The following is a 25988-nucleotide window of genomic DNA, read 5'->3' as shown; positions in this document are numbered from 1 at the left end:
GAGACACTGGCTGCTTAAGACAGGTTGGCTGCTTAATAGAGGTGACCACTAATCTGTAAGAATATCATTTGGAAACAGAGAAATCAAACAAGCAAAATGATAGAAGGTCTATTTCTTTATTTATTTGGGTTTTACGGTGCACCAACACAGTATAGGTTATAATATTATGGTGCCAAACAGGACTACAAATTTTGGTTCCACATCTCATTTGCATCGAAATAAAAACATGAGGTATGGAATCAAAATTTGCATACCTGCTGGAATCACAGAGTTACTGAAAAACCAAGTGTTAAGACCCTATTAGTCGCCTCTTATGATCATGCAAGGATAAGGCAGTGATTCCAATTCTTTTCATACACAGATCGTCCCAGAACCACATGGGGCGATAGTAGGTCTAGTCTGATAGTACGTCTAGTTTGATAGAGTCTGTTCATGACAGATAATGAAATATGCAACATCTCTCACACCCCACTAGCTTACCAGTAGGCAGAATTCTATCAAACAGAGTAAGTTAACTCCATAATCCAAAACCACAAGAAACTAGAAAATGCTTTTGTAAAAAAGCGCATGTCTCCCCCAATGCAAAGTCCTATAGGCAAGAAGTCAATAGGGGTCAGGAGCGAAAGTCAAAGAGACACTGATGGTTGACTGCAATAGGGATCATCTACTTGGCATGTCCAGTCATCCCGCTAAATTTCAACACTCTTGGCCTAGTGGTTCTCAAGTTACTGTTCAGGCTCCTGTGACCTTGACCTTTGATCAAGTGACCTCAAAATAAATAGGGGTCATCTACTCTGCATGTCCAATCATCCTATTAAGTTTCAACATTGTAGGTCAAGTGGTTCAAAAGTTATTTCCCAAAAAATGATTTTACATGAACAGGCCCCTGTGACCTTGACCTTTAATAGACTGACCCCAAAATCAATAGGGGTCATCTACTCTGCATGTTCAATCATCCTTTCAACATTCTGGGTCAAGTGGTTCTCTAGTTATTGATCAGAACTGGTTATCAATGTTCAGGCCTCTGTGACCTTGACCTTTAACGGAGTGACCCCAAAAACAATAGGGGTCATTTACTCTTCATGAACAATCATCCTATGAAGTTTCATCATTCTGGGTCGAGAGGTTCTCAAGTTATTGATTGGAAATGGTTTTCCATGTTCAGGCCCCTGTGGACTTGACCTTTAACAGAGTGACCCTAAAATCGTTAGGGGTCATCTACTCTGCATGACCAATCATCCTATGAAGTTTCATCATTCTGGGTCAAGTGGTTCTCAAGTTACTGACCGGAAATGGTTTTCAATGTTCAGGCCCCTGTGACCTTGACCTTTCACTGAGTGACCCTAAAATCATTAGGGGTCATCTACTTTGCATGTACAATCATCCTATGAAGTTTCAACATTCTGGGTCACGTGGTTCTCTAGTTATTGATTGGAAATGGTTTTCCATGTTCAGGCCCCTGTGACCTTGACATTTGACGAAGTGACCCCAAAATCAATAGGGGTCATCTACTCTTCATGACCAATCACCCTATGAAGTTTCAACATTCTGGGTCAAGTGGTTCTCTAGTTATTGATCGGAAATGGTTTTCAATGTTCAGGCCCCTGTGACCTTGACCTTTGACGGAGTGACCCCAAAATCAATAGGGGTCATCTACACTTCATGGCCAATCATCCTATGAAGTTTCAACATTCTGGGTCAAGTGGTTCTCTAGTTATTGATAGGAAATGGTTTTCAATGTTCAGGCCCCTGTGACCTTGACCTTTGACTGAGTGACCCCAAAAACAATAGGGGTCGTCTACTCCAGCAGCCCTACAACCCTATGAAGTTTGAAGGTTCTAGGTCAAATGGTTCTCCAGTTATTGCTCAGAAATGAAGTGTGACGTACGTACGGACGGACAGGGCAAAAACAATATGTCTCCTAGGGGAGACATAAATATAACAACACTGAGTGCAAGTACACTGAGACTTATGAGTTTGTCATCAATAACATTTATTATTCATGTTTCACTACACATCATAAAGCATTAAAGAGTTATACAGATTCAACATCATGCAACTGAAAAACACTATTAAATTACATGTGTGATTTTGAGTTAGGTGCTTAAATCTTGCATAACATTGTGACACATGGTCATGTTAAAGTAAACATTTATGCGAAGTTACCTGAAAAACCATGCATGCAAATAGAGAGTTCTTGACCACACAAAAAAAATCACTGAAATATCTGAAGTGTGACCTTAACCATAAAGCTAAGAGTCTGAATATGCATGACATATTACCTTGAAATGTTAATATGAATGTGAGTAACTCATTTGAATAAACATCCATGCATAAAAACGAATCCTTGACTTGTAGGTCTGATTTGATCTGTGAGCAAGTAGCCTCAGTCATGCATGCAAAGTTATTTCAATGCCCATAATGCAACAGACCCCCCAAATAAAAAGAATACTCAAAGTCTGACCTCTAAGCAAGACCTTGACCTTTGAGTTTAAAATCATACTGCATGAATTTATGTAAAAAAGTAACAGCTGACACAAAATCACCTTCAATCTTTGACATCTTTCATCTTGACCTTGAAGCTAGTGAATTCCTGCACACAGCATAATCTCTTGTTATGGTAAATAGTTGCACCACATTATTTTAATCTTCATCCAGGAGTTAAAAGAGTATAGATCAGATGAGAAAAGAAACCAAAGGGCTGACAAGGACAGCAACGCTCGTCTATTCCACAGCCTTGTCAACTGAATAAATATAAGTTGAACAAGAGCACCGCCAAGCAGGGCAATATACGCCCGATGGGTTACATCATAGGATGGGAGCAAAATTTAAAGAACTTGACTGTTGTAGCCTAAAGGACTGCAAAGTCCACAAAAAAAATCCTTATTAGGTACAGGTATGTAAAAATACACCTAAAAATTGGAGCTACCATCCATGTTTTACATCAGAAAAGTGGTCTTGGTTTTCCCTACGGCCAATAATAAAAAAGTTTCGAAATAAGCTATTTATAGTAACATAAAAGGCAAGTAATTCAAAAATAAATTTTTTTGTAAGTACAAAAATGCGATCTGTCAAATAAAAACAAGAGCACTGCAATGCAGAGCAATATACACAAAGCAAAGTCATATATGACCTTTGACCCTTAAGTGTGACCTTGACCTTGAAGCGAGTCAGTGTGGTGAACATTTCTGCCAAGTTTCTTTGAAATCCTTCCAGCAGTTCAAGAGTTACAGAGCGGACAAACTGGTATGACTTTTGACCCCTAAGTGTGACCTTGACCTTGGAGTCGTCCAGAACATGCGCTCTGCACATTGTGTCAAGTTTTTATGAAATCCTTCAAGGGGTTCAAGAGTTACAAAGCGGACACCAAACAAACTGATATGAACTTTGACTCCTAAGTGTGACCTTGACCTTGAAGCAAAATATCCAAAACATGCACTCTGCACGTCGTCTAGGTGTGGTGAACATTTGAGATTTTGTGTCAAGTTTCCTTGAAATCCTTCAAGGGGTTCAAGAGTTACAGAGCGGACACGAAATTGCTAATGGACGTTCCTACATATGGATACTTATGTGGCTACTCTTTTGTTCTCTCTATTGTTCTTTTAGCCACGTAAGAGAAAAATAGCCACATAAAAGCCTTACCGAAAGAATGACATCAAAGAAAAAGTACAGTTACCTATTGTTCCTATAGCCACCTAAGTATGCAAATGTAAGCTCGGACAGACAGACAGACGGACACCAGCGTCATAACATAATATGTCCCTTTGGGCGTATAAAGAGGGGCATAATTTTGTTAAAAAGCAAACAGAGTTATGGAACCTGTGCAATGTAAGTAAGTTCTTCACAGTGAATATGTTGTTCAATCCATTCCCAATTTCTCAAAACAAAATTGGTTACTGAGATACCAGCTTACATTATACATACAAAAACTTAACCAAAATAACCAAAATCAGGTAACTCCCACAACAATAACTCCTCACATGAAGACTCCCACAACAACACTTTACGTTCGACCCCCTGTAGGTGGGTGGGGGGAGGGTACAACTTTGCATGTTGATAAATATTCATGGACATGGATTTAAGATTTTTAAAAAAAAGGAATGATGATACACAACTTCACATGTTGATAATGAATGTTCATGGAAAAAAATGAAAGCTGTTTAATGAAATTTTACCAATTGTTTAGTTTGTTATGTACAAATGTGTGGATTTTTAAACAATTTAAATAAAAGGCAATAACTCTTAAGTTACTAAAGAGATCCTGATGAAATTGTTTGTGCATTACCAAATTATGGTGATCTAAATTCAATATAAGTTTCGTAGTTCTAGGTCAAATATGTCACAAGTTATGAAGCAGAAATTGCCATATTTATAGTACCCTATATAGTTAACACTAGAAACTACTAAGGGCCATAACTCTAGTGTTACTTGGGCAATCTGACTGAAACTTAACAAGCCGCATTTCCCTATAGTGGTGAACATGTATATGAAGTTTTATTTAAATATTCCTTACCACTTCCTAGATATGGCTCTGGATGCATGGACGGAAAGACGGACAATGCCAAAACTACATCCCTCCGCCTTCTGGGCTTCGATGGGGGATAAAAACTCTGAATTATGGCATAATGCCATATCGATAGGATTAGGTATACAATACCTGGCTATATGAAAATCTGGCAGGGTGAGCTTCTGAACAGCCAAACCGCTTCAACTGGAATTCTTGACGAACATACCCACAGCACTGACTCCCAGACATTGCTCATCAATTCTGAAAAACAAACACTAGTTACCATACACTGTAATGCTATAAAGGTTTGCAACTTGAAGCAAATCAACATTTTATTCTATCAAACTAGTCATGATGTAAGGTATAATAGGGTTATTATAACAGTAGCTTAATCTGGGATGCAATATTCGGCTCGAGTGGATTTTGCTTGATCGGATCTCACGAGGCGCGCAAGCGCCGAGTGTGATCCAACCATTCAAAATCCACGAGAGCCGAATACAAAGTCCCAGATCTAGCTACTGTTATAATAGCCCTTTTATTATATACCTTTACCTTTTTGATTCTTGTTTTGTACATGAACAAAATCTTCAATGTTTATCGATATTAGATGGAACTTAGTGAAATTTTTATGTGCGCTATTTATAGAAATGTGTCGGGTCATGCATAATAATGAAAATAGTCCGGCAGCATACAATACGGAAGGTACAATACGGAATTTAAAAGGTGCAATACGGAAATGTTTGTCTGTCTGTTCATATTTAATTGTGAAATACAAGCCGATTTTTTTTACAGAATTTATATAGGTATATAATAAATATTACTATAAACTTTAAACTCAGTCTGCAAGAAAAAAATAAAAAGATGTGTCCTAAAATCTTTCTTTTCTCAAGGTCTTTTGACCTAGATAATCCAGCCACTGTTTCAAACTTGTCATAGATTTCTATGGACAAACAGTCACTCTGACAAAGGTTTATGATGATGATTATAACATATGGCCTCAGAGTGGTAGCAACATTTTTTCTACGATTTCACATAGTAACCTATCTTTTGACTACAGAAAATCCAGTTCTGAACTTGGCGAATATTTCATACAGACAAACACTGACAAAGATTTTTGATGATCAAGTACTTAAAGGTGGCCGCTAGAGAGTTAAAAAAGCTATCCTATGATGTAACCTAGTGACCGAGTTTAAGACCTAAGGTTACAGTTGACCAAAATCTGACAAACATTCTGACAAAGACTGATGATAATCAAGTAGAAAATGTGACCTCTTGAGTGTTGTTTTTCTATGATTTTACTTAATGACCTAGTTTAGGACCTTAGTTAATCCAGTTCTGAACTCAATCTTTGTTACATAAAGACACATATTCAGACAATTATCTTATGAAGATCAAATGGAAAGTGTGACCTCTGAGTGTTAACAAGGTTCCCCTATGATCTGACAATGAAGACTTTCCTATGTAAAATCAAGTGACCCCTAGGGTGGGGTCAATTTTGACCCCAGGGTCATGATTTGAACAACTTTAATAGAGGTCCACTAGGCAATGCTACAGGTCAAATATCTAAGCTCTAGGGCTTCTGGTTTTTGAGAAGAAGATTTTTTAATATTTTCCTATGTAAAATCAAGTGACCCCTGGTGCGGGGTCAATTTTGACCCCGGGGGTCAAGATTTGAACAAAATTTTGTAGAGGTCCACTAGGCAATGCTACCTGTGAAATATCTAAGCTCTAGGCCCTCTGGTTTATTTTTAGAAATTTTTTGAAGATTTTCCTATGTAAAATCAAGTGACCCCTGGGGCGGGGTCAATTTTGACCCCAGGGTCATGATTTGAACAATTTAAGTAGAAGTCCACTAGGCAATGCTACAAGTCAAATATCTAAGCTCTAGGGCTTCCGGTTTTTCAGAAAAAGATTTTTTAAGATTTTCTTATGTAAAATCAAGTGACCCCTGTGGGGGGTCAATTTTAACCCCGGGGTCATGATTTGAACAAATTTGGTAGAGAAGAAGATTTTTAAAGTTTTTCCTTTCAGTTGCCATGGCAACCAGAGTTCTGCATGGAATTCAATTCTTTGAACAGTTTTGAAAGGGGGCCACCCAAGGATCATTCCTGTGAAGTTTGGTGTAATTCTGCCCAGTGGTTTTCAAGAAGAAGATTTTTTTACAAATTGTTGACGCACGACGGACAACGGACATCAAGCGGTCACAATAGCTCACCTTGACACTTCATGACAGGTGAGCTAAAAATATGAATTAAATCCAACCCACTTGAAGTTCTAGATCTACATGAATATTAATGTTTAATTTATTAAAGCAAGTAAGCCTGACCAGTATATTAGACTTTTTTGGATTTTTTAATGTCTTCGTTTTCCTAACAGTAAAATGCAGATATGGATACAGTAAGGCTTAGAGGGGTGACAACTATTAAATATCAGATCATAAAGTCATCCCGATAAGCCAAATGAGTAAACTAGACAACTTTTGGGGATAGGTACCCATACCCTCAGGAAGGGGAATTTTTCAACATTTTAACATGAAAAGGGGAAGTTTAAGCCTTGTATATGTAACTACTTTTCACACTTATCAAAAAGTTCTGTTTTCAATCATTCCTAACTAATGTGACTATATTGCAACAGTAACCTTCCTTAGAGGCACTATATAATATTAAAAGAAAGAGTTAATATCTATTTGTGTCAAACAACCTATCATCGGGAATTTTCTTATGAGAAAGGGGGAAAAAAAATATTATTTTAGGAGGGGAATGGTACCCATATTCGGCCCCAAAAATGGCAAAACGAGTGCCCTGGCCCCGTGTTCACAAAACATTTTTCAGTCTCAGCTGAGTTTGAGTTGGAAATTTTAATATCAGTTTTACTAAAACTTCATGGTTAAATTCCAAATGAGACTGATCATCAGTACTAAATAGTCACTTGAAAATAGTGATTAACTTCAAATCTAATTTTAAACATGCTGTTTAGATATAAATGACAAATAAAGTTTCGTTATCAAACTCAGCTGAGACTGAAAATGTTTTGTGAACACGGGGCCTGGTAAGGCTAGAGTGAACAGGGTCTTAGACAAGTTATTCAGCATTTCGGTTTGACATTTTAAAGGCAGATAGTTTTTTATTGTCAAGCCTTTCAAAATAAGAAATAGGACATCGCCTGACAAAATTTTTCTCTAGACCAAGACTGGCAAGAGGAAGATATAACACAAATAATAATAAATTATCTTAGGAGGACCTGTTTCAGTGACTGACCTGTTTCAGTGACCTTTTGAAAATCTGCTGCCATTTCAAAGTTCAATAATTTTGGCAACTAATTACAGTAGGGTTGTTAACAGTAACATTTCAGCTTTCAATAAGCTCAAAGAAAATGTTGTGCTGACAATGACAGTTTTGGTGGCATTGTTATTTCCATGGTAACCCCAATTATGAGACATTTTTCTTATCACTTTTTTATGCTCTCAAATTCTGATCTAGCTCTTTAGTTATAAGGAGCATTTTGATTTATTTTCTTTTTTGATGCAAATGTCATCTTGTTTTCTGTCTGATTTTTATGCAGATAGAACAGTCCAACAATTACTTTTAGGATATAAACAGCTTTGAAATACATGATTGGCTTATATATCTTTTAACCAGGAATTATACCTCTTTCTCGTAATTCTGAGCCTTCTCATTGATCCGAGCCTTTGAAAAATTTGCACTTGCAGCAATTTCCTGTTTTTAAATTTTATGTATGTTTTGGCAAATCATATGACAGTTAAACAAAAAGAAAAAGAAAATAGTATTACTTGCATTAAAATAGAAATATACACAACAGAAAATTTTGGCACAAAATTTGCTTATCTAAAATCACTGGGGTAATATATAACCTTCTTACAGAAAACAGAAACCACTTATTTTAAAACTTTTTTGTCCGCAAACACAATAATATATCTGTTCTTAATTAAAAAAGAACTTTTTCAAAACAAGCCTTATTTTTTCAGAGCTAGTACAAATGATCGCAAGTCTCGGTTCGACGAGAAAGAATCTGGCTGTTTCAGAGGGTTAGGGTCATCATGTGAATGCCTGGATTATTCATAAATTTACAACAATCCTTAGAATTTTTCTTCATGGGGATTTTTTAAGTTTAGATGTTGGAGTATCAATCTATAGCAAAAACACTTTTGAAACTTAAAACTGTTACTGACCAGCACTGAAATACCGATTAAGGGGCTCGGAATAACGAGAAAAGGGCATATAGCCAATCTGGAAAATGACAACTAACTTTCGCTTCTGATACTGTTGACATGAGGTGGCCAGCGTTTCCATATTTTATCAAATGAGATAACAGCATCTTGTTGAATAATACAACACAGTATGTTTGGATATTACCAACAGATACATGTGCATATAATACCAAGTCTTTGTACCCCACCCCCTTATAATTTATAGAATTTTTATGCAACATATGATAACCAGTATGCCTGTTTCTCGTCAATTCGAGCTTTCTCATCGATTCGAGCCCTTGTGTTTTAGTAAAATTCATGCTCATGTAGCATGTTCTTCCATCAGAAACTTTTGTCATTTACATTTTATAATGCCTCGGAAAATATTAGTCATAAAACCACTGAAAAATTGATGAAATACCTATTTTAAATTTTTGCATCTAAAATTACTTATTTCAAAAGGAAATTACATAGTGGGTAATATTGTGAGCCCAAATTTCAAATTTAAAGCACCCCGAGCATATTTCGACTGTTGTAACGAGTGAACAAGAAGTCAAACTTGATAGAAATTTGCTTTATGGATATAGAATATGCAAACATAAACATTTAATGACCTTCCAAACAGAGGGCTCGAATCGATGAGAAAGTTTTAAAATGATGTGGAGTTTCACCTCCTTCAGTCTCATGCAAAAAAGTACATATAAAAGATGATAACATTGTAATTCTTATTGCCCATTGTTAAATGCAAATATTTTTGCAACAAAAAACAAAAATTATTTAATTGAACAGGTTTACAAAAATTTGCACACCTCTAAAAGATTTAAGAGGCTCGAATCAAGGAGAAAGCAGCATATAACTGTTTTGCTCTGTACTTTATTATGAACAAGGCCTAACATTGTTTTTACTTGGTTTGTTGTTCAGTTTGTGTAAGTTGACACTGACGAAAGGCCAATTACTGGCTACCTTGACTAGTCAAAGAAGTATAAAATATTATTTTTATAGCTCTTTGGACTAGTTTAGAAATAATTAAGGTCTAGGGGTCACTGAAACAGGTCCCACAGAAAATCTGTAAGGCAGATCAGGGTTGGTTGTCATAAACAGTACCAAATATTTTTGCTGAAAGATTTTCCACTCTATTTTACATCCTCTGAATTGGGGAAAGGCTACACTATAGTAATCCATAAATGACGTTCTTCTCCAAGAATGGGCTATTCCAGAAAATATCCGCACCCCCCCTATGGAAGGCATTTCAACCCCCAAATACCCCCCTTGGACACACCCCTAAAACACCCCCCTTGGACAAGCATAAGTAGGGAAAACACCCCGCTGGACAAAGAAATTATTACACAGTGTACCCCCTGGACAAGCTATGGAAGGCATTTTTCTAGAAAAACACCCCCCTGGACAAGCCATTTCAAAAGACCCCCTGGACAGACACCCCCTGGACAACCTATGGAAGGCATTTTTTCTGAAAAACACCCCCCTGGACAAGCCGTCTCAAAACACGCCCCTGGACAGACACCCCCTGGACAACCTATGGAAGGCATTTTTTCTGAAAAATACCCCCCTGGACAAGCTGTCTCAAAAGACCCCAGACATCCCAACTCTCCAGATCCGATCGGGTTTCTCCCGATTCTGGTTGTAAAACCCGATCACCCCGATCAGAAGTCTCAATCTCCCGATTAAAAAAACAACAACAAAACAACAAAAAAACCACAAAAATTATGAAATAATCCACTTCTTTGCGCCTATCTGATACTGTATCACTACTGACGAGTCTGTAAACAACAGCTTTCAGATATTTTCGCACCTTATTCTACCCGTGCTGATTATTGTTTATTACACGATTTAACAAAGCCAGGTGTTGATTAATGTGTCACAGTTGAAATTAAAATCCAGACATTAGATATCTAATTAAGGTACTTCCGCCATCTTGAATTTAGAGTGACCTTCATTTGAAGTGTGAAAATATAGTGAACAAAATCTTTCAAATGCAGCTGTTCCAGAATACAAAACAGCTCAGTTTGCAAGACCTGAACTAAAAGTAGCTGTATAAAAAAGTAAAACTAAAATTTGGAAATAAACAAAGAAGATATTTTACCTGTATTTTTCCAAATTTTTGGTTAGATTTATAAATCCTTTCAAAATACTTTATTATAAATTCATGAATGGCAAAAGTAAGTTCAAAGTTTCAATTAGTGCATAGGAGAATTGTCTTACTGAATAGAACTAAACTTATTACAAAATCTGTTTTCAAACTTGACCACCTCATGTATTAAAACGAAAATAAATCTGTCATATTGCTATTTTCAGCATACATAAAAGTAGTGCAATGTGCGGACAATGATTTTTGTACGTATGGTGTACCAAACTGCCTAAAATTGTAAGACAAGTCTCAGACTTAATGTGAACAAGATTTGGCAACGATCCAAAATTCTTTTCAAGGATTGTGCAAGTATAAGAAAGGTTTAATTTATTATAGTGGAATTTATGTACTTACGCGCTGCTTATCTCGCAGAAAATTTGGTGGAAATGGAATTTTCGGCACTTCCTGCGGTAACTACCGAAATTACTTAACGTAAGTTTCTCACTCATATGTGATTGTATATTCTAGCATAAAACTGTTGTTCTTGTCACGTTTTTAGGGGGTTTTAAAAGGAGAGAAAACGTGTGTTAACAGAGAGATTCTCGCGCTCACGTGCTGTTATAACACCATTTTATATATGTGCATTCCGTGGCAGAGCGTAAACGTATTACTGCCCCAAAACGGATAATTCAAATGGAAATGACGTCAACGTGAAAAAAAACAACTCTGATACTCCCGCACATTTCATGGAAAGTTAATGATATGAAGGATAATGTATTCATTTATTGTTTGTTTGTTTTTTCGCGTTTTATGCTAGAATAGCGTTAGCGCATGTTATTTTCGTTTTATAACATCTTCAGAATCCCTCGGGATTCTGAAGACGTTATAACACGAAAAAACATGCGTTATCCCTACATTTATAAATTATAAAACAATCGAAATATTTGCTTTATCACGATATATGCAAATATTTTTAGACAATCTTGAAACATTAGGCCACAGTATTTCCGCATACTGGTCCGGGACAAGTTCGATGTGTATAGTGATTCCTTATTAGATGTTTCATGCGTCGTAAACTAACCAATTTTGATATATCGACTTTTTAAACAATATGAGAACAATGCAGCATGTTTTTGAAAACACAGTGAGAATAAATCGCAGAAAAAATGTACAGCCAAATATGTTAAGAGGTAATACAGTTTGTATACAGTTGTAGATAACTACAAAACATTTTACAAAATGCAATCAGTTGAACTTCTCACGCGAAAACCTGATGATTAAAATCAGCAATATCTCAAAAGTAACTTTTCTGCATCTTGGTTCTTCGTTAAACAATGATATTTTTTCACATTTTCATAGATTTAAACTGATAATAAATGTGCATTGAAATTCCGGCATAGAAATGGACACTGACTTTACATTACTGTGTTGACAGCAGAAACAGCGGTCCAGTACTAAGACTGTCTACGAAACCAAGGATAACGAGTTCTTTATCTGAAAATTACGAACATTGGGATCAGTGTTCAGTATACACCTGAAAATGATAGACTTGCTATTTGCCGAGTGCACACTTGTTTTCTATCGTCGTCAATATAAAGTAGACTAGTAAATATTTGTACACATGCATAATCTTATAAACACCTTTAATGTATGTTCTCTGAAATGAACAAATAACTGACTCAACTGAGACACCATACTTTAAAGTAAATTTACTTTAGTCACCACGAGGTTCAAAATGCACGTGAGTCTCGTGATAATACATGCCTTTAATTTCACATGGTTGAAGTGTAAACAAATAGTTAAATTTGCTTCGTTTTATTTCTCACGGAAAAGATCGGACGGTTTTTTACATTGGAATAATTATAGAACATCTATGCATTTAAAGTTGAAAGTTGATTGTTTTCTACAGGACGTAAAACTGAAACAAGTAAGCACTTTTACTTTTTCAGCAATGTTCCTCAGGTGAACTTTGACATTGTTTACGCAGAGAAGTCAGTTTTGTGTCATCTTGAAATGTGTAGTTCGGCTGAAACGTATAGTTCCCGGAAAAGATCTAAAATTGTTTATTTTGGGGATTTTTGTTTTATTTATAAATTCAACACAATGTGTAATATTTCTAGTTTTTGAAAATAATTGAAATTCAACTTTATTTTAGAAAAAGTTTCGATCTTTCAGTAATATTTTGTCAGCGGATACTTACAAATTTTAAGTGAAACGGCTTTCTTGTCCAAGGGAGGTGTGTAAAGCGAAAAACTATCATTACACATTGCGTTTATTCTTTTAATGTGAAGGATCGGCAATAGATTAAGGAGATCGGACAGTGAAAAACTATACTAAATGGATATCTCTAACCATGAATAAGGAGACATACATATTTCAGTAAGGAAATCTCAGGTAAAAGAACAATCATATATTTTATTCCTTGAAATAAACATGGCGGCGAAATATTTTAGAAAAACTGTGCACGTGTTTTGCGCATTAGAATGTTTAACGACATTTTCTTGAAAAAATAACGCTCGTATGCACTATTTTGGCATTTCTTTGATTTGAAAATAAATCTTTTATAGCAATTTAGGTTGCATACGATACCGAAATTTTGCACCAAAAATGTTCACTCATTTTCTTCCAAAGCACTGTGGAGATAGGGTTCAGCGTAGCTTTCATGCTCGCAAGTTTACCTACAGATATATCTTTTCAATTTTTATCATATATTTTTTGTGTACTTGCATTTCGAAAGCTGTTTTGAGGGGTCTGATTTTTCACATGGATTTCTAATTTCAATTTGCGGAAATACCTTAAATTCAATCAAATTTAGATTAGAAATTATACTGGCTTTACCTTTTTCTGTAACTTTTTGAAATCGAAAGTAGATGGTCGCCGAGTCAACCTGCTAGGTTTTAAAAAACATTTCTCTTAAATTATTTTGATAAGAGGAAATGTCATGGTAAATTTTAATATCACTTACTATCAAATGCTGTTAAACTGTCCTTGCATCATAACAATTTGTCAAACATATCCTTTTAACCGGAGATTAAGTCAAATCTACGAAAGTGTAACAATACCCGGACATTCAATTTTGGATAACAGAATTTTGATCAATAAAAGTATTTGAGCCAGGGGTTTTAAATACTGGTTGACAGGGATGAGAATCAAACAGTAAATTTTCTATTGCTTGAACTTTTATTCTTTTAGCTATATACATTTTGTTTTTACAGTTCTAACAGCTGTACTGTTTGTCATGTAAAATTCACCTGGGGAGTCTTCTTTCCAGCAAAAGAAATAAAAGTGCAGGTTTAATTCTCAGTGGTGTTTTGAATTTAGACATAGTGCTTAAAGTGCCATAACTATTAAATTTTGCACAGAAGGCTTCATGTATTATAGTTCCAAAACATTAAAAATGCATGAATAATAAGATATAGACAAGTGAATTTTTTTAAGACTAGTGATTTTATAAGGGCAAATAAGTTTATATTATCATTAGATTTGTTAAAAGCTTCATTATCATGAACATAATTACCGCGGTATAAAATCTCCCACTTGAACACCTCAATCTCCCACTTTGGAAAGCAAAAACTCCCACTTGGCATTCAGAAAAAGTTGGGATGTCTGAGACCCCCCTGGACAGACCACACTGGACAACCTATGGAAGGCATTTTTCCTGAAAAACACCCCCCTGGACAAGTTGTCTTCAGAGACCACCCCTAGACAGACACCCCCTGGACAACATATGGAAGGCATTTTTTCTGAAAAACACCCCCCTGGACAAGCCGTCTCAAAACACCCCCCTGGACAGACACCCCTGGACAACCTATGGAAGGCATTTTTTCTGAAAAACACCCCCCTGGACAAGCCGTCTCAAAACACCCCCCTGGACAGACCCCCCCTGGACAACCTATGGAAGGCATTTTTTCTGAAAAACAACCCCCCTGGACAAGCCGTCTCAAAACAACCCCCTGGACAGACACCCCCTGGACAACCTATGGAAGGCATTTTTTCTGAAAAACCCCCCTGGACAAGCCGTCTCAAAACACCCCCTGGACAAACACCCCTGGACAAGTTCTACAGCAGTATGGAAGGCATTTTCTCTGAAAAACACCCCCTGGACAATCTGTCTCCAGAGACCCCCTGGACAGACACCCTGGACAACATATGGAAGGCATTTTCTCTGAAAAATAACCCCCTGGACAAGCCGTATTGAAAGACCCCCCTGGACAACCTATTGAAGGCATTTTTCCTGAAAAACACACCCCTGGACAAGTTGTCTTCAGAGACCCCCCCTAGACAGACAACCTATGGAAGGCATTTTTTCTGAAAAACACCCCCCTGGACAAGCCGTCTCAAAACACCCCCCTGGACAAGCCATCTCAAAACACCCCCCTGGACAGACACCCCCTGAACAAGTTCTACTGCAGTATGGATGGCATTTTCTCTGAAAAACACCCCCCTGGACAAGCTGTCTCCAGAGACCCCGCTGGACAACCTATGGAAGGCATTTTCTCTGAAAAATACCCCCCTGGACAAGCCGTCTTGAAAGACCCCCCTGGACAAACTATGGAAGGCATTTGTCCTGAAAAGCACCCCCCTGGACAAGTTGTCTTCAGAGACCCCCTTGGACACAGGGGGTCTTTGACAAGTACCCCCCGCACCCCCCCACAAACCTATTGAAGGCATTTTTACTGTAAAACACCCCCTGTACAAGCTGTCTCAAAAGACCCCCCCCCCCCCACCCCACACACACACCATAATTGGAAGGTATTTTGAAACACCCGCCCAGGACAAGCCGTCTCAAAAGACCCCCATGGACGACTGTGAAAGGAATTTTCCTGAAAAACACTCGAAATCACCTGGGACAACCTCCCTGAAAAGAACATCCCCCTGGGTAACCTGTTTTAAAAGACCCAGGGCCACTCCCCTTCAGTGGCTCAGCTCCCAGTATATAGATTAAATTAATTATGCCAAATGTGTAATCCATAGAAAACAAGTGAATGAAGTATTGTCATGCAATACAAAGTCCCCTACTGGAAGGCACCTAATTTTCTCTACTGCAGTAAAACATAACGAACTGATATCTGTTAATGATGTAAAAACAATATTGTACTATATGTACAATATGTTATAACAAAACACTTTGATTAAAATTTGCATAATATTATATAAAAACCTACAGTTGTTTTCATTATGGATTTTTTCTGGCCAAGTATAAAAAAGGTATCATATAAGTTATTTATATTATAAACAACAAAGGGAAATTAATCCTTAAAAAAAAAAAAAAAAAAAAAATTCTATAAAAAAAAAAAAAATTCTATATAATGTAAGTCAACAAGGAACTCTTTACCAGGTAGAGATAGGTTGAAATACACCTAAAATTGGTTTAAACATGCATGTTGTACCACAGAAAAGTGGTCTCGATTTTTCCCTACGGCTAGTAATAAAAAAGTTACAATATAATCTATTTATAGTAACAACAAAGGGACGTAATTCTAAAAATAAGGGTAGTGCCTCATAGTGGTGAACATTTGTGCCAAGTTACATCAAAATCCTTCCATGTATGAAGAAGAAATGCTCAGGACAGTCATTCTTGAATTTGACCTTTGACCTCTATGTATGACCTTGACCTTAGACCTAGGGACTTGGTTCTTGCGCACGATAATCAGTCTCATGGTGGTGAACATTTGTGCCAAGTTACATCAAAATCCCTCCATGTATGAAGAAGAAATGCTCCGGACAAAGTCATTCTTGAATTTGACTTTTGACCTCTATGTATGACCTTGACCTTAGACCTGGGACCTGATTCTTGCGCACGATAATCCGTCTCATAGTGGTGAACATTTGTGCCAAGTTACATCAAAATCCCTCAATGCATAAAAAAGGAATGCTCCGGACAAAGTCATTCTTGAATTTCACCTTTGAAATCTAAGAATGACCTTGACCTTAGACCTAGGGCCCGGGTTTTGTGCACGACATGTTGTATCATCCAGGGGAATATTTGTGCGTACTGATATTCAAATCCTGCTTTGCATGACAAAGTTATCGACTGGACAGGAAAAAAATCCTATTGACCTTTGATCTCAAAGTGTGACCTTGACCTTTAAGCTAGGGTTCTGGGTATTATGCATGACATGTCGTCTCATCAATGGGAACATTTATGCCAAGTAATATTGTAATCCCTTGATGGATGACAGAGTTCTGGACCGGACAGGAAAAAAACCCATCGTCTTTTTATGAGGAACATTTTGTGCCATTTAAGTGATATCAAAATCCCTTCATGGATGAGAGAGTTATGGACCAGACAGGAAAAAAGCCCTTTTGACCTTTGACCTCCAATTGTGACCTTCACCTTTAAGCTAGGGGTCCAGGTTTTGCGCATGAGGAGCATTTGTGCCAAGTAATACTATAATCCCTTGATGAATGATAGAGTTATGGACTGGACACGAAATTGGGGGATGGACGGAAAAGCGCAATCCTATAGTCCCCGAAATGGTTTTGAACCAGTAGGGGACTAATAAAGTCTTTACATACTTACTTACTTTAAAGGGATAATCCCCTTCTTTGTATTCATTTTTTGACATGAAAATAATTTCCAAAAATAATAAAAAAAAAAATCCCCCCCCCCCCCCCCCCACCAAAAAGAATTCTGACCTACCTACCCTAATTTTTTTGAGCATGTTACCGGAAACAAAGAATTTTTTTTTAGGCCTTACTAATATGTGGAATACATTTTTATGTTATGTTCAACAAACCCCCTATGGCACGCCACCTGTCGAATAATTACGTGAACCCTAGAGGTTCATAGTGGAAAAACTAGGATTAAAGATCGATAAACCAGATTTTTCGAATGTAAAAACACCCCTGTATCTAATGGTGATTTAAAATGGTATGAATTTTTCATCCTTGTTCATCCGTACCCCCACTGTGCTCCTTTCCATATCATGGGAAAATTTGTAAAATAATAATGAATTTCTAATTTTCAAAGTGTTGATTACATTTTTGTTGGATTCAGAGTCTTGTTTTTTTTTTTTACTCTAAAACGCTCGAAATTCGCTCTCCATTGACCCCCAAGAAACAAAAATTTTCCCGTACCCAACCTTCCCCTATGTGGACCCTGCCCCACCCCCCTGGAAAAAATTCTGGATCCACCCCTGAGAAGTGAACCTATGTTTACAGACATGAACCTATGTTTACCACCGTGAACTAGGGTATACAAGCGTGGACATAGGTTTACGTTCGAAAAACTAGGTTTCTCAAACCAAATATGATTTTCGGTCATAAAATAGGTTCACATTCGTAAAACTACTATGGTTCACGCCTGTAATCCTATGTTTTTGCTCGAAAATACAGGTTAGTATTCGAAAACCCTAGTTTTTCGACCAAGAACGCAATTATTGGATAATTGCCTTGCCATGAACCATAGTTTACAGACATGAACCTATGTTTACGAGTGTGAACCTATGTTTTCAACCGTGAACTTGGGTTACGAACGTGAACCTTAGAGGTTTACATTCGATAAACTAGGTTTCTCAAACCAAACTATGATTTTCGGTCGTTATCCTATGTTCACAAGCATGAATCTTTGTTTATGGTCGTAAACCCATGCTCCCTGTCGTAAACCCAAGTTCAGGGTTGTTAACATAGTTTCATGTTTGTAAACTATGGTTAATGCTCGCGAATCCAGGTTTATGCCTGTAAACATTTATGCCCGTAAACAACAGGATCACGCTCGTGAACTTAGGATAACGACAGAAATTCACAGTTCTATCGAGAAACCTAGTTTATCGAACGTAAACCTTGGTTCACAAGCATAAACTATGGTTTACGCCTGTTACCTCGAAAATATAGGTTATTATTTGAAAAACCAGGTTTTACGTAAATCGAAAAACCTACTTTATCGATAGTTAATCCTAGTTTTTCGACCCGGATCCTGGGTTCACGTAATTATTGGACAATAATTATTGGCGTGCCATAACCCCCGTCACAAAGTTCACAATGAAAAGTAATGATTTCACAGTATCTCACTAAATATAAATTAAGAACAAGCTGGAGCAGTCTGATCAAGAGACAGCCATATCCTCATATTTTGTGTTTTGTAATAAAACAAGGGTTAATTTGAAATCTGTATATAAGGAATCTGTAGTTATGGTTCCCTGTCATCTATTGATAACACATTACTCCCTTAGGTAACTGCAAAGGTCCAGTCTGCAGAAATTTTAATTATTTTCAGACAGATTTATGGTACAAAGAGTGAGTTAATTTGAGAAGTATTCAAGGTTACAAGCGTTGGTCAATCTTATTATAACGTTTGTCATTATATTCCCTTCCACAGTTTTGAATTTGTCGTCTAGAAAAGGTACAAAAAGGGAGATAATACGAAGACGATTCAAGCTAGTATTATGGTTCTTTCACTCTGCACTCCGCCTCATTGCCAACAGTTCAGTTCTACTAGTTCTCATGTTTAAATACATTCCTTTCTGAGTGACTTTATACAGTTACGTATTATCAGAAAAATGCCACTAAGGCCTAAAAAAAGTGTTGTTTCCTGTATCCTGACCTATCCCTAATTTTTGGCCCGACCCTAAATGTTTTTATGGCCTTGGAGAATTTTCTTTTTCAACTTTTTAACAAAAAGTTGCAAAACTGCACTTTTTATGCTTTTTAACATGGTCAGTGATGTTAGAAATTAACTTACTGATGCTGTTAAGGCATAACCCCCTTATTTGAATTCATTTTTTTGACACAAAAATATTATTTAAAAGGTCCCACTTAATAAAAAAAAAAATCAAAAAAAGAAAAAAATTACTGACCTACCTACCCTAATTTTTTTCAGCATGTTACTGGAAACAATCTTTTTTAGGTCTTACTTGCCAAGACCTTGTCAGTTCTTGTTAAAAAAAATTCTCAATCATTCACAGTTGTTTCCTAACTGCTTTAAAACCCTAAATCAAACAAAGAAATCAATGTTGTGAGCTTTTTATGAATCCCAGTCTACATAAAGTTCATGAGTTCATGAACTTTCAGTAAGTTTATGATCATCTGAGAACTGTTCACTAATTGCTGATGATTTGTTCATAAAGTGTGATCATGAAAGGTTAATTTTGTGAAAAAAATTGTAGTGCATGCATGAACTATGTATCTCTGGCAAACTTATTTCATGAAACGTTGAAAACTTTTCATGAACATTAAAATATCCATTTGTTATAATTATATAAAATGTATGAAACCTTTATCAACAGTTCATGAATATCAAATTCATCATGTCACCTGATCACTTTCTGCCATTTTGCATTAATTGCTATTTTCCTCTATATTGGGACCACTTGTTAATCCAATGTTTGAATTCAACAAGATTTTCTACTTGCATTTTTTTTTGGAAAGAGAATTTATATACGCCATCTGTCCATCTGTTAGCAATTCCGTGTCAGCTCTGTAACTATTGAACCCCTTGAAGGATTTCGAAGAAACTTGAAACAAAGTTCACCATACCAAGGTCAAGGTCACATTTAGGTTTCAAAGGTCATGCTTTTGGATGTATATAATATATTGCTCTGCATTGTGGTGCTCTTCTTATCTACTTGCTAAAACTTGCATTTTGATCTGCAATGTCTAATTCCCTGAGTCTTAGAGAAGTCCGGAATCACTACTGGTACTGATGATAAACCCGGACAGATGATAAAGTCGAACACCTTGGAAATATTCGATTGCAAGCGGTTATTTATAAAATTGAACACACCATCAAATAGTTTCCATTTACAACACCAACTGGTGTAAACAAAAACAAAATTGGTAAATATTCTGTATAAATAAATGACTTACATAAATTTGTATAAAAAATATTTATCCAAAATTACTGGGGAAGAGGGTGTTTTTTTGCGCATGCTCACTGTCGAAACATGAAGGCCTGACATTTGTTAACTTTTCATTACTTGATCAGGAATGACTGTTGCAGCTTTTTGGGGAAAGTTTCAATATAATAATACCAAAAAAAGTTTGTAAATGACAAAGGGTTCGAATTTATCATCAGTCAACGTTCATAAAGTCCCCTTTTGACATACCCCTTTCAGGCCCTCACTTCGTGTGAGTTTGCTTACTAAATATAAATTCGAATTATGTAAAGTTTTTAGCAAAGGTTAAGCTTTATTTTGATACCGACCATTGATTTCAATTTGCAGAAATAAAAAAGTTACAGGTAAAAAATCTCATTTTCTGTTCGGGTTTATCGCCAGTACCAGTATTATGAAAAGTTTCTACCATAGATTACCAGGAAACCTAGTACGTGGAGTAAAACGTCATCAGTATTGCTGCGGGTACTTGTCAACCATTGAATAGTCACACACTAGGTATAACATAATAAATGGACAAAATCCTCTCTACTCTATTTGGCCAAGGCAGAAAAAATCTACCCTTTGATATTTCTTCAGTTTTATCCAGATTTTTACTTCATAATGAAAAATTAATAAATATGATCATCTTGAAGTTTGCCAGTACTTATTTCTGTTGAATTGTTTCGATTAAATGATTTTATTCAAAGAAGAATAAAAGGTGGGATTTCATCTGCCCAAGTCATAATGCGCGCAGGGACTTTGTCTCAAATAGAAACAATATTGAACTGTAGAAAAAAAAGCTGTTTGATCTGTGTTCAATATATAGTGACACATAGGAAATAGTTTGAAAAAAGCATAATTAATTAAATCAGCTTAACATATTAAATCCCTCAAAGTCTGGTTACTGAGCATTTGTCCAGCATGTTTCTCTTAGAGCTTCAGATATTTCTGTCGTGCTCTTTTTACGCTGAACTTCAATTTTTATGTAGCTGCGCTGATCCTGCAATGTAAACGCGGCCTTGACACTTTGAGTGATGTCATTTGATGTCACATTATAAAAACGTCATACAACATGACCTCATAATCAATTAGCGTTTTAATCGCAATAAGATAAATATGTAAGCTTCAAAGTTTCAGTGTGATTTGAAATATACTTTTAGAAATATTTTGTTTGTGTCACTATATATTGAATGCCCCTCGTAACTTAATGTATTTGACATTCTCCTTGATTTTTAGTTAGTTTTATTTAGCATCAGAAATAGCATACAAATATATAACATAATAACATAGTATTAAAACGATAGAAAAATAAAAACGTGTGCATAAAATTTTAATGTTGGACATCTAAATTGAACAAAAATAATAATATCACACAGTTTATAATGATCACAGAAAATATACAGAATTTTATCGACTCTGAAAGATGCTCTTAGATAATCATATTCTTTAAATTCATGCTAAAATTACTTGATTAAAAACAAAATCCAAGATGACAAAGATCCTGACTTGGAATAGTATGCTGATGCTGGGAAAGCCCAGAAAAGTCTGAAGACTTATTTCCACTGGGATTCCAGTTTAATTGAAAGAAAAGAAAGAAAAAAACACTATCTATGAAGAACATGCATCAGGAAAATCTAAATCTACTTTCAAATAAAGCTATGTTTGTTTAAAAAAATTGTTTCTCTTCTTAAGATGTGTTATATATTTAAAAGGCAAGATTATAGTAAATAGACATAAGGATTCTTTTTATTTTGTTAAATTTAATGGGCACAATTAACCAGGCAAAGTTGATACAACAAAATTCTATTAAATTAACAAATAAACAAATTTAACATTAAATGGAAACATAATTATTATTTCTTTTTTCATCAAGTAATAAAAATAAACATATATTATGTGAATTGCATCTAAAACAGCACTAATAGACATGTGTCGTAGGGCGCCCCACAGGGTCTCGCTGGTTCAGTGGGGGGTAATTGGGGTTTTAGCTCGGGTAGTGCCCCTGTGGGTTCATTTTCCGCATTTAAACGACAAGCTGCCCAGTGACAGGGGGGTCAGCCCAAGACTGTAGGGCTTAATCAGTTATGTTGATTGATAACAGTTCTTAAAGTTTCTATAAATTTATTCCGTGTTCTATTCAGCAATAACAATAACAATGATATAACATTAAGTCACAATTTTCTCTTGTACTATTCTTAAAGTCCTCAGAGTTGTTTTAACTATTTGTATTCCTGTGTTTTACTATTTTCCTATATGTTTCAATGTATTCCAATGTTCCATGTATCTGAGTGTGGCAGACTGTTATACAAAAAAAAAAAATAGAAAAATTCCTGCCCACAGGAAAAGTAGGATTTCCTGCATTTTACACTTTTGATAACAAATTGAAATAATTCTTTACTGTAACAACAATTTAATGTAAAGAAATCAGAATAGCATTTTAAAGAACTTTTTATTTTTTATTTTGTTGGGTTTAACGTCGCACCGACACATTTTTTTTTTTTTTTTTTTTTTTTTTTAAAGAACTAATAAAGATACTGATATTGTAATTCATACATAAACAAGCATTTCTGTAATAATTATAATTTGAAAATCTGATGTTTGAAATAAAACCTAAAATAAGCCAAAAGAATTTGACCTTAAAATTTACAGTATCACACATGCATGTACAGTCCCATGATATAGATCTGTCATTTTGTCATATACCACAACCCATTGTATTTCACTATCCTTATCAGCTGGTTACATAAGATTACATAATATCTGTGTTTGAAGGAAACTCCACTGATGCCTAACTTATTACCAATGTTTCTGCTATGCAAGGATTTCAGGATGGTTAATCAGAGTGGATTTGGTAATGATCATACACTTATTTGTGTACACTAGACTTTTATGTATAAATCAGATTTTCACCTAAAGTATTTTTATAATTTGATTTTCCTATCCTGGTTGTCAGAACAAGATAGTGTTAAAATTTTACCTAAGGAATAATAAGAATATAAGCAATTAATAGTTTACTGTATCAAAGATTTGCATAATTTAACAAGTACATATTTTGCCAAAATCAGTTAAAAATGCTACTTTATAAAATTATTATCACCTCCCTTTGTTTATCTCAGTTGTGCAACCAAAACAGATTGAAAATAGATTCATTCTGAAGCTGCAGGTAATTGGAATATCTCTTAATCTAATTTTAATTTAATTTTTTCTTTAAGTAAAATTTTGTCCTTCTTTGTCAAACTAAGCAGTGGGTGGGGGGGGGGGGGGGGGGGGGGGGGGGGAAGATTCTGTCATTCATTCCTTGTAAGAACTATAATATTTTTTAAATTAAGTTACTAAAAGAATATTGATGAATTATGTTTATTTACATTAAAAGATGAAGGTTAAAAAATCTTTTATTCCTTTCGAATCATTCGTTTGTTTAAGTGTTTTGCAAGCGTACTTCACATAATATTACGTTTATAACTCTATTCCATATTAAAATTGAAGGCCACTTTTACAAGATACAAGTTTTAACAAGTTTTGAGAGAGCCTCATTTTTAAACTCAAATTTAAAAAAAAAAACAATATTTTAAGCATCAGGTCAAATAATCTGTTTAATATACAACTATCAAAATTTAATTCCTTTCTACATAGAATTGGTTTCCATAGATACAAACATGCTGCACATAAAAGTGACAAATATTAGATTAGGCCTTTTTTGCAAAGTATTGTTAAAGAGGTGGTTTTTTTTTTTCAATTTCTTCTTTTTTGTTTGTAAAAACGATGGCTTTTTTCTTAGTAGTGTATATTTAATTGCATTAACAGAACAGTAGGTACAATAAGTTCTACCTATTATTGAACAGATACTACAAAACATTAGTCTCAATCAGAGGTGATTCAGTTAAGTTTATCAGTTCAAATATTATATCTGAAAAGGAATTCCTTTCCCGGCGGTTTTTTATACTACAGTTTGACAAATTTATGTCTCATACCATATTGTTAAACAAAGAAACTGCAAACAGAACATGGAACATAGATCATTTATTTTGTAACCTTGATATTATATTATGTATAGGGATATACATAGGGAGTTTCTAAAAAAGTTACTAGCTTCCTACTCAATCCTCTATGTTGGTGTAATTATGGAACATTGTAACAACTGCAATTATGTTGAATAATATTGTTTAACCCTTATCATGCTGGACACGACTGATTCTGCCTTTGCAACCAGTTTAGATCATGATCAGCCTGCACATCCATGCAGCCTGATCATGATCTGCACTGTTTGCCATTCAGTCAGTATCTTTTTGGAAATCACCTCTTTTAACAGTTAATGGTACATGGTACTCAAGTTCATTATAGAAATTTAGCAGGGTAAGGGTTAACAATCAGATGTTTCAACCAGAGCAACAAATACATTGTATTATTATTAATTAATCTTCATCATTCAGTATATATATTGAACTGGACTGCACTGTTTAGAAAATTAAAACAAAATGTTTCTACAGATTTGTTTCTGTGCCAGGTGATGAGTCTGTTGCATAAAATTATAAAATGTAATTTAAAGTGACCAATTTGATTACCAAACCATTCTGCCTTGAATTCTTTATTGGCTATTAAAGACACTTAGTCTTGCTGTAGTTTCTTGTATGAGAGATGGGGCAAAAATTTCCTAATGATAGAATTTGTTTAAACTTTGTATAGGAGAGATCGTGTTTGTATACAAATCCGGTGTATTTTCTATTTTTAGAACTGATAAGACAGTGATCGGGTGGGCAGAAGCCGATCGTCCATGTTTTTTTTGTTAACAGTGATGTTTTTCTAACGGTCTAAACTTTTTTTAAAACACAAATTACATAAATAATTTTTTGATCAATGGAAAGGTTATAAAACAAGCAATTTATTGATTATTTTTAAATGTTATTTCGAAATAAAATGGATTAATTATGAACGCTTAACTTACACTGTTTTTCTAAAGGTTGTGAAAATCACTACGCCGCTTTTAAAATTATATGTCATTTAAAACGGTTATTATTTGAAAAAAGATATTTGGATACAAAAATATGAAGATCGTTAGTATTTCAAATCTTTTTGAATTTTGAAATCCATAAATGAGCAAAAAAATTATTAAAAATTAAAAATTCTGATTCAATACGCAAACAGTGTTAAAAACATTTGTTTTGCCAACCACCAGATAAACAGATGTTAACGCGTGACGTCACGGCGATCTCTCCTATAGGAGAGATCGCTGTGACATCATGCATTAACATCTGTTTATCTGGTGGTGGGCAAAACAAATGTTTTTACATCGCTTGGTTATGGGATAAGAATTTTCAGAAAAATGCAAAAACAATCATAGGTCACCGCGCTTATTTAGGAGTTATCTGTCTTTAA

The 25988-nt window shown here is 35.4% G+C and overlaps 1 protein-coding gene across 2 annotated transcripts in view; it reads right to left on the bottom strand.

Moving 5' to 3' along the window:
- The window catches only part of LOC123529711 (protein rolling stone-like), a 50831-nt gene that overhangs the window by 9343 nt on the left and 15500 nt on the right, over window positions 1-25988 (bottom strand). Inside the window, exons 1-2 of one of the 2 annotated variants that reach the window (XM_053521238.1) lie at window positions 9819-9904; window positions 4658-4768 (exon numbers count right to left, since the gene is read on the bottom strand). In XM_053521238.1, the coding sequence (XP_053377213.1) occupies window positions 4658-4756 (99 nt within the window). In that variant the 5' untranslated portion in view covers window positions 4757-4768; window positions 9819-9904. Of the gene's footprint in view, window positions 1-4657; window positions 4769-9818; window positions 9905-25988 lie in introns of those variants that run through there. The other variant, XM_045310212.2, reaches the window with a different exon arrangement.

Source organism: Mercenaria mercenaria, chromosome 13 (assembly GCF_021730395.1).
Source record: "Mercenaria mercenaria strain notata chromosome 13, MADL_Memer_1, whole genome shotgun sequence".
NCBI classification, from domain to species: domain Eukaryota; kingdom Metazoa; phylum Mollusca; class Bivalvia; order Venerida; family Veneridae; genus Mercenaria; species Mercenaria mercenaria.
This window is presented reverse-complemented; position numbering and strand designations above follow the sequence as displayed.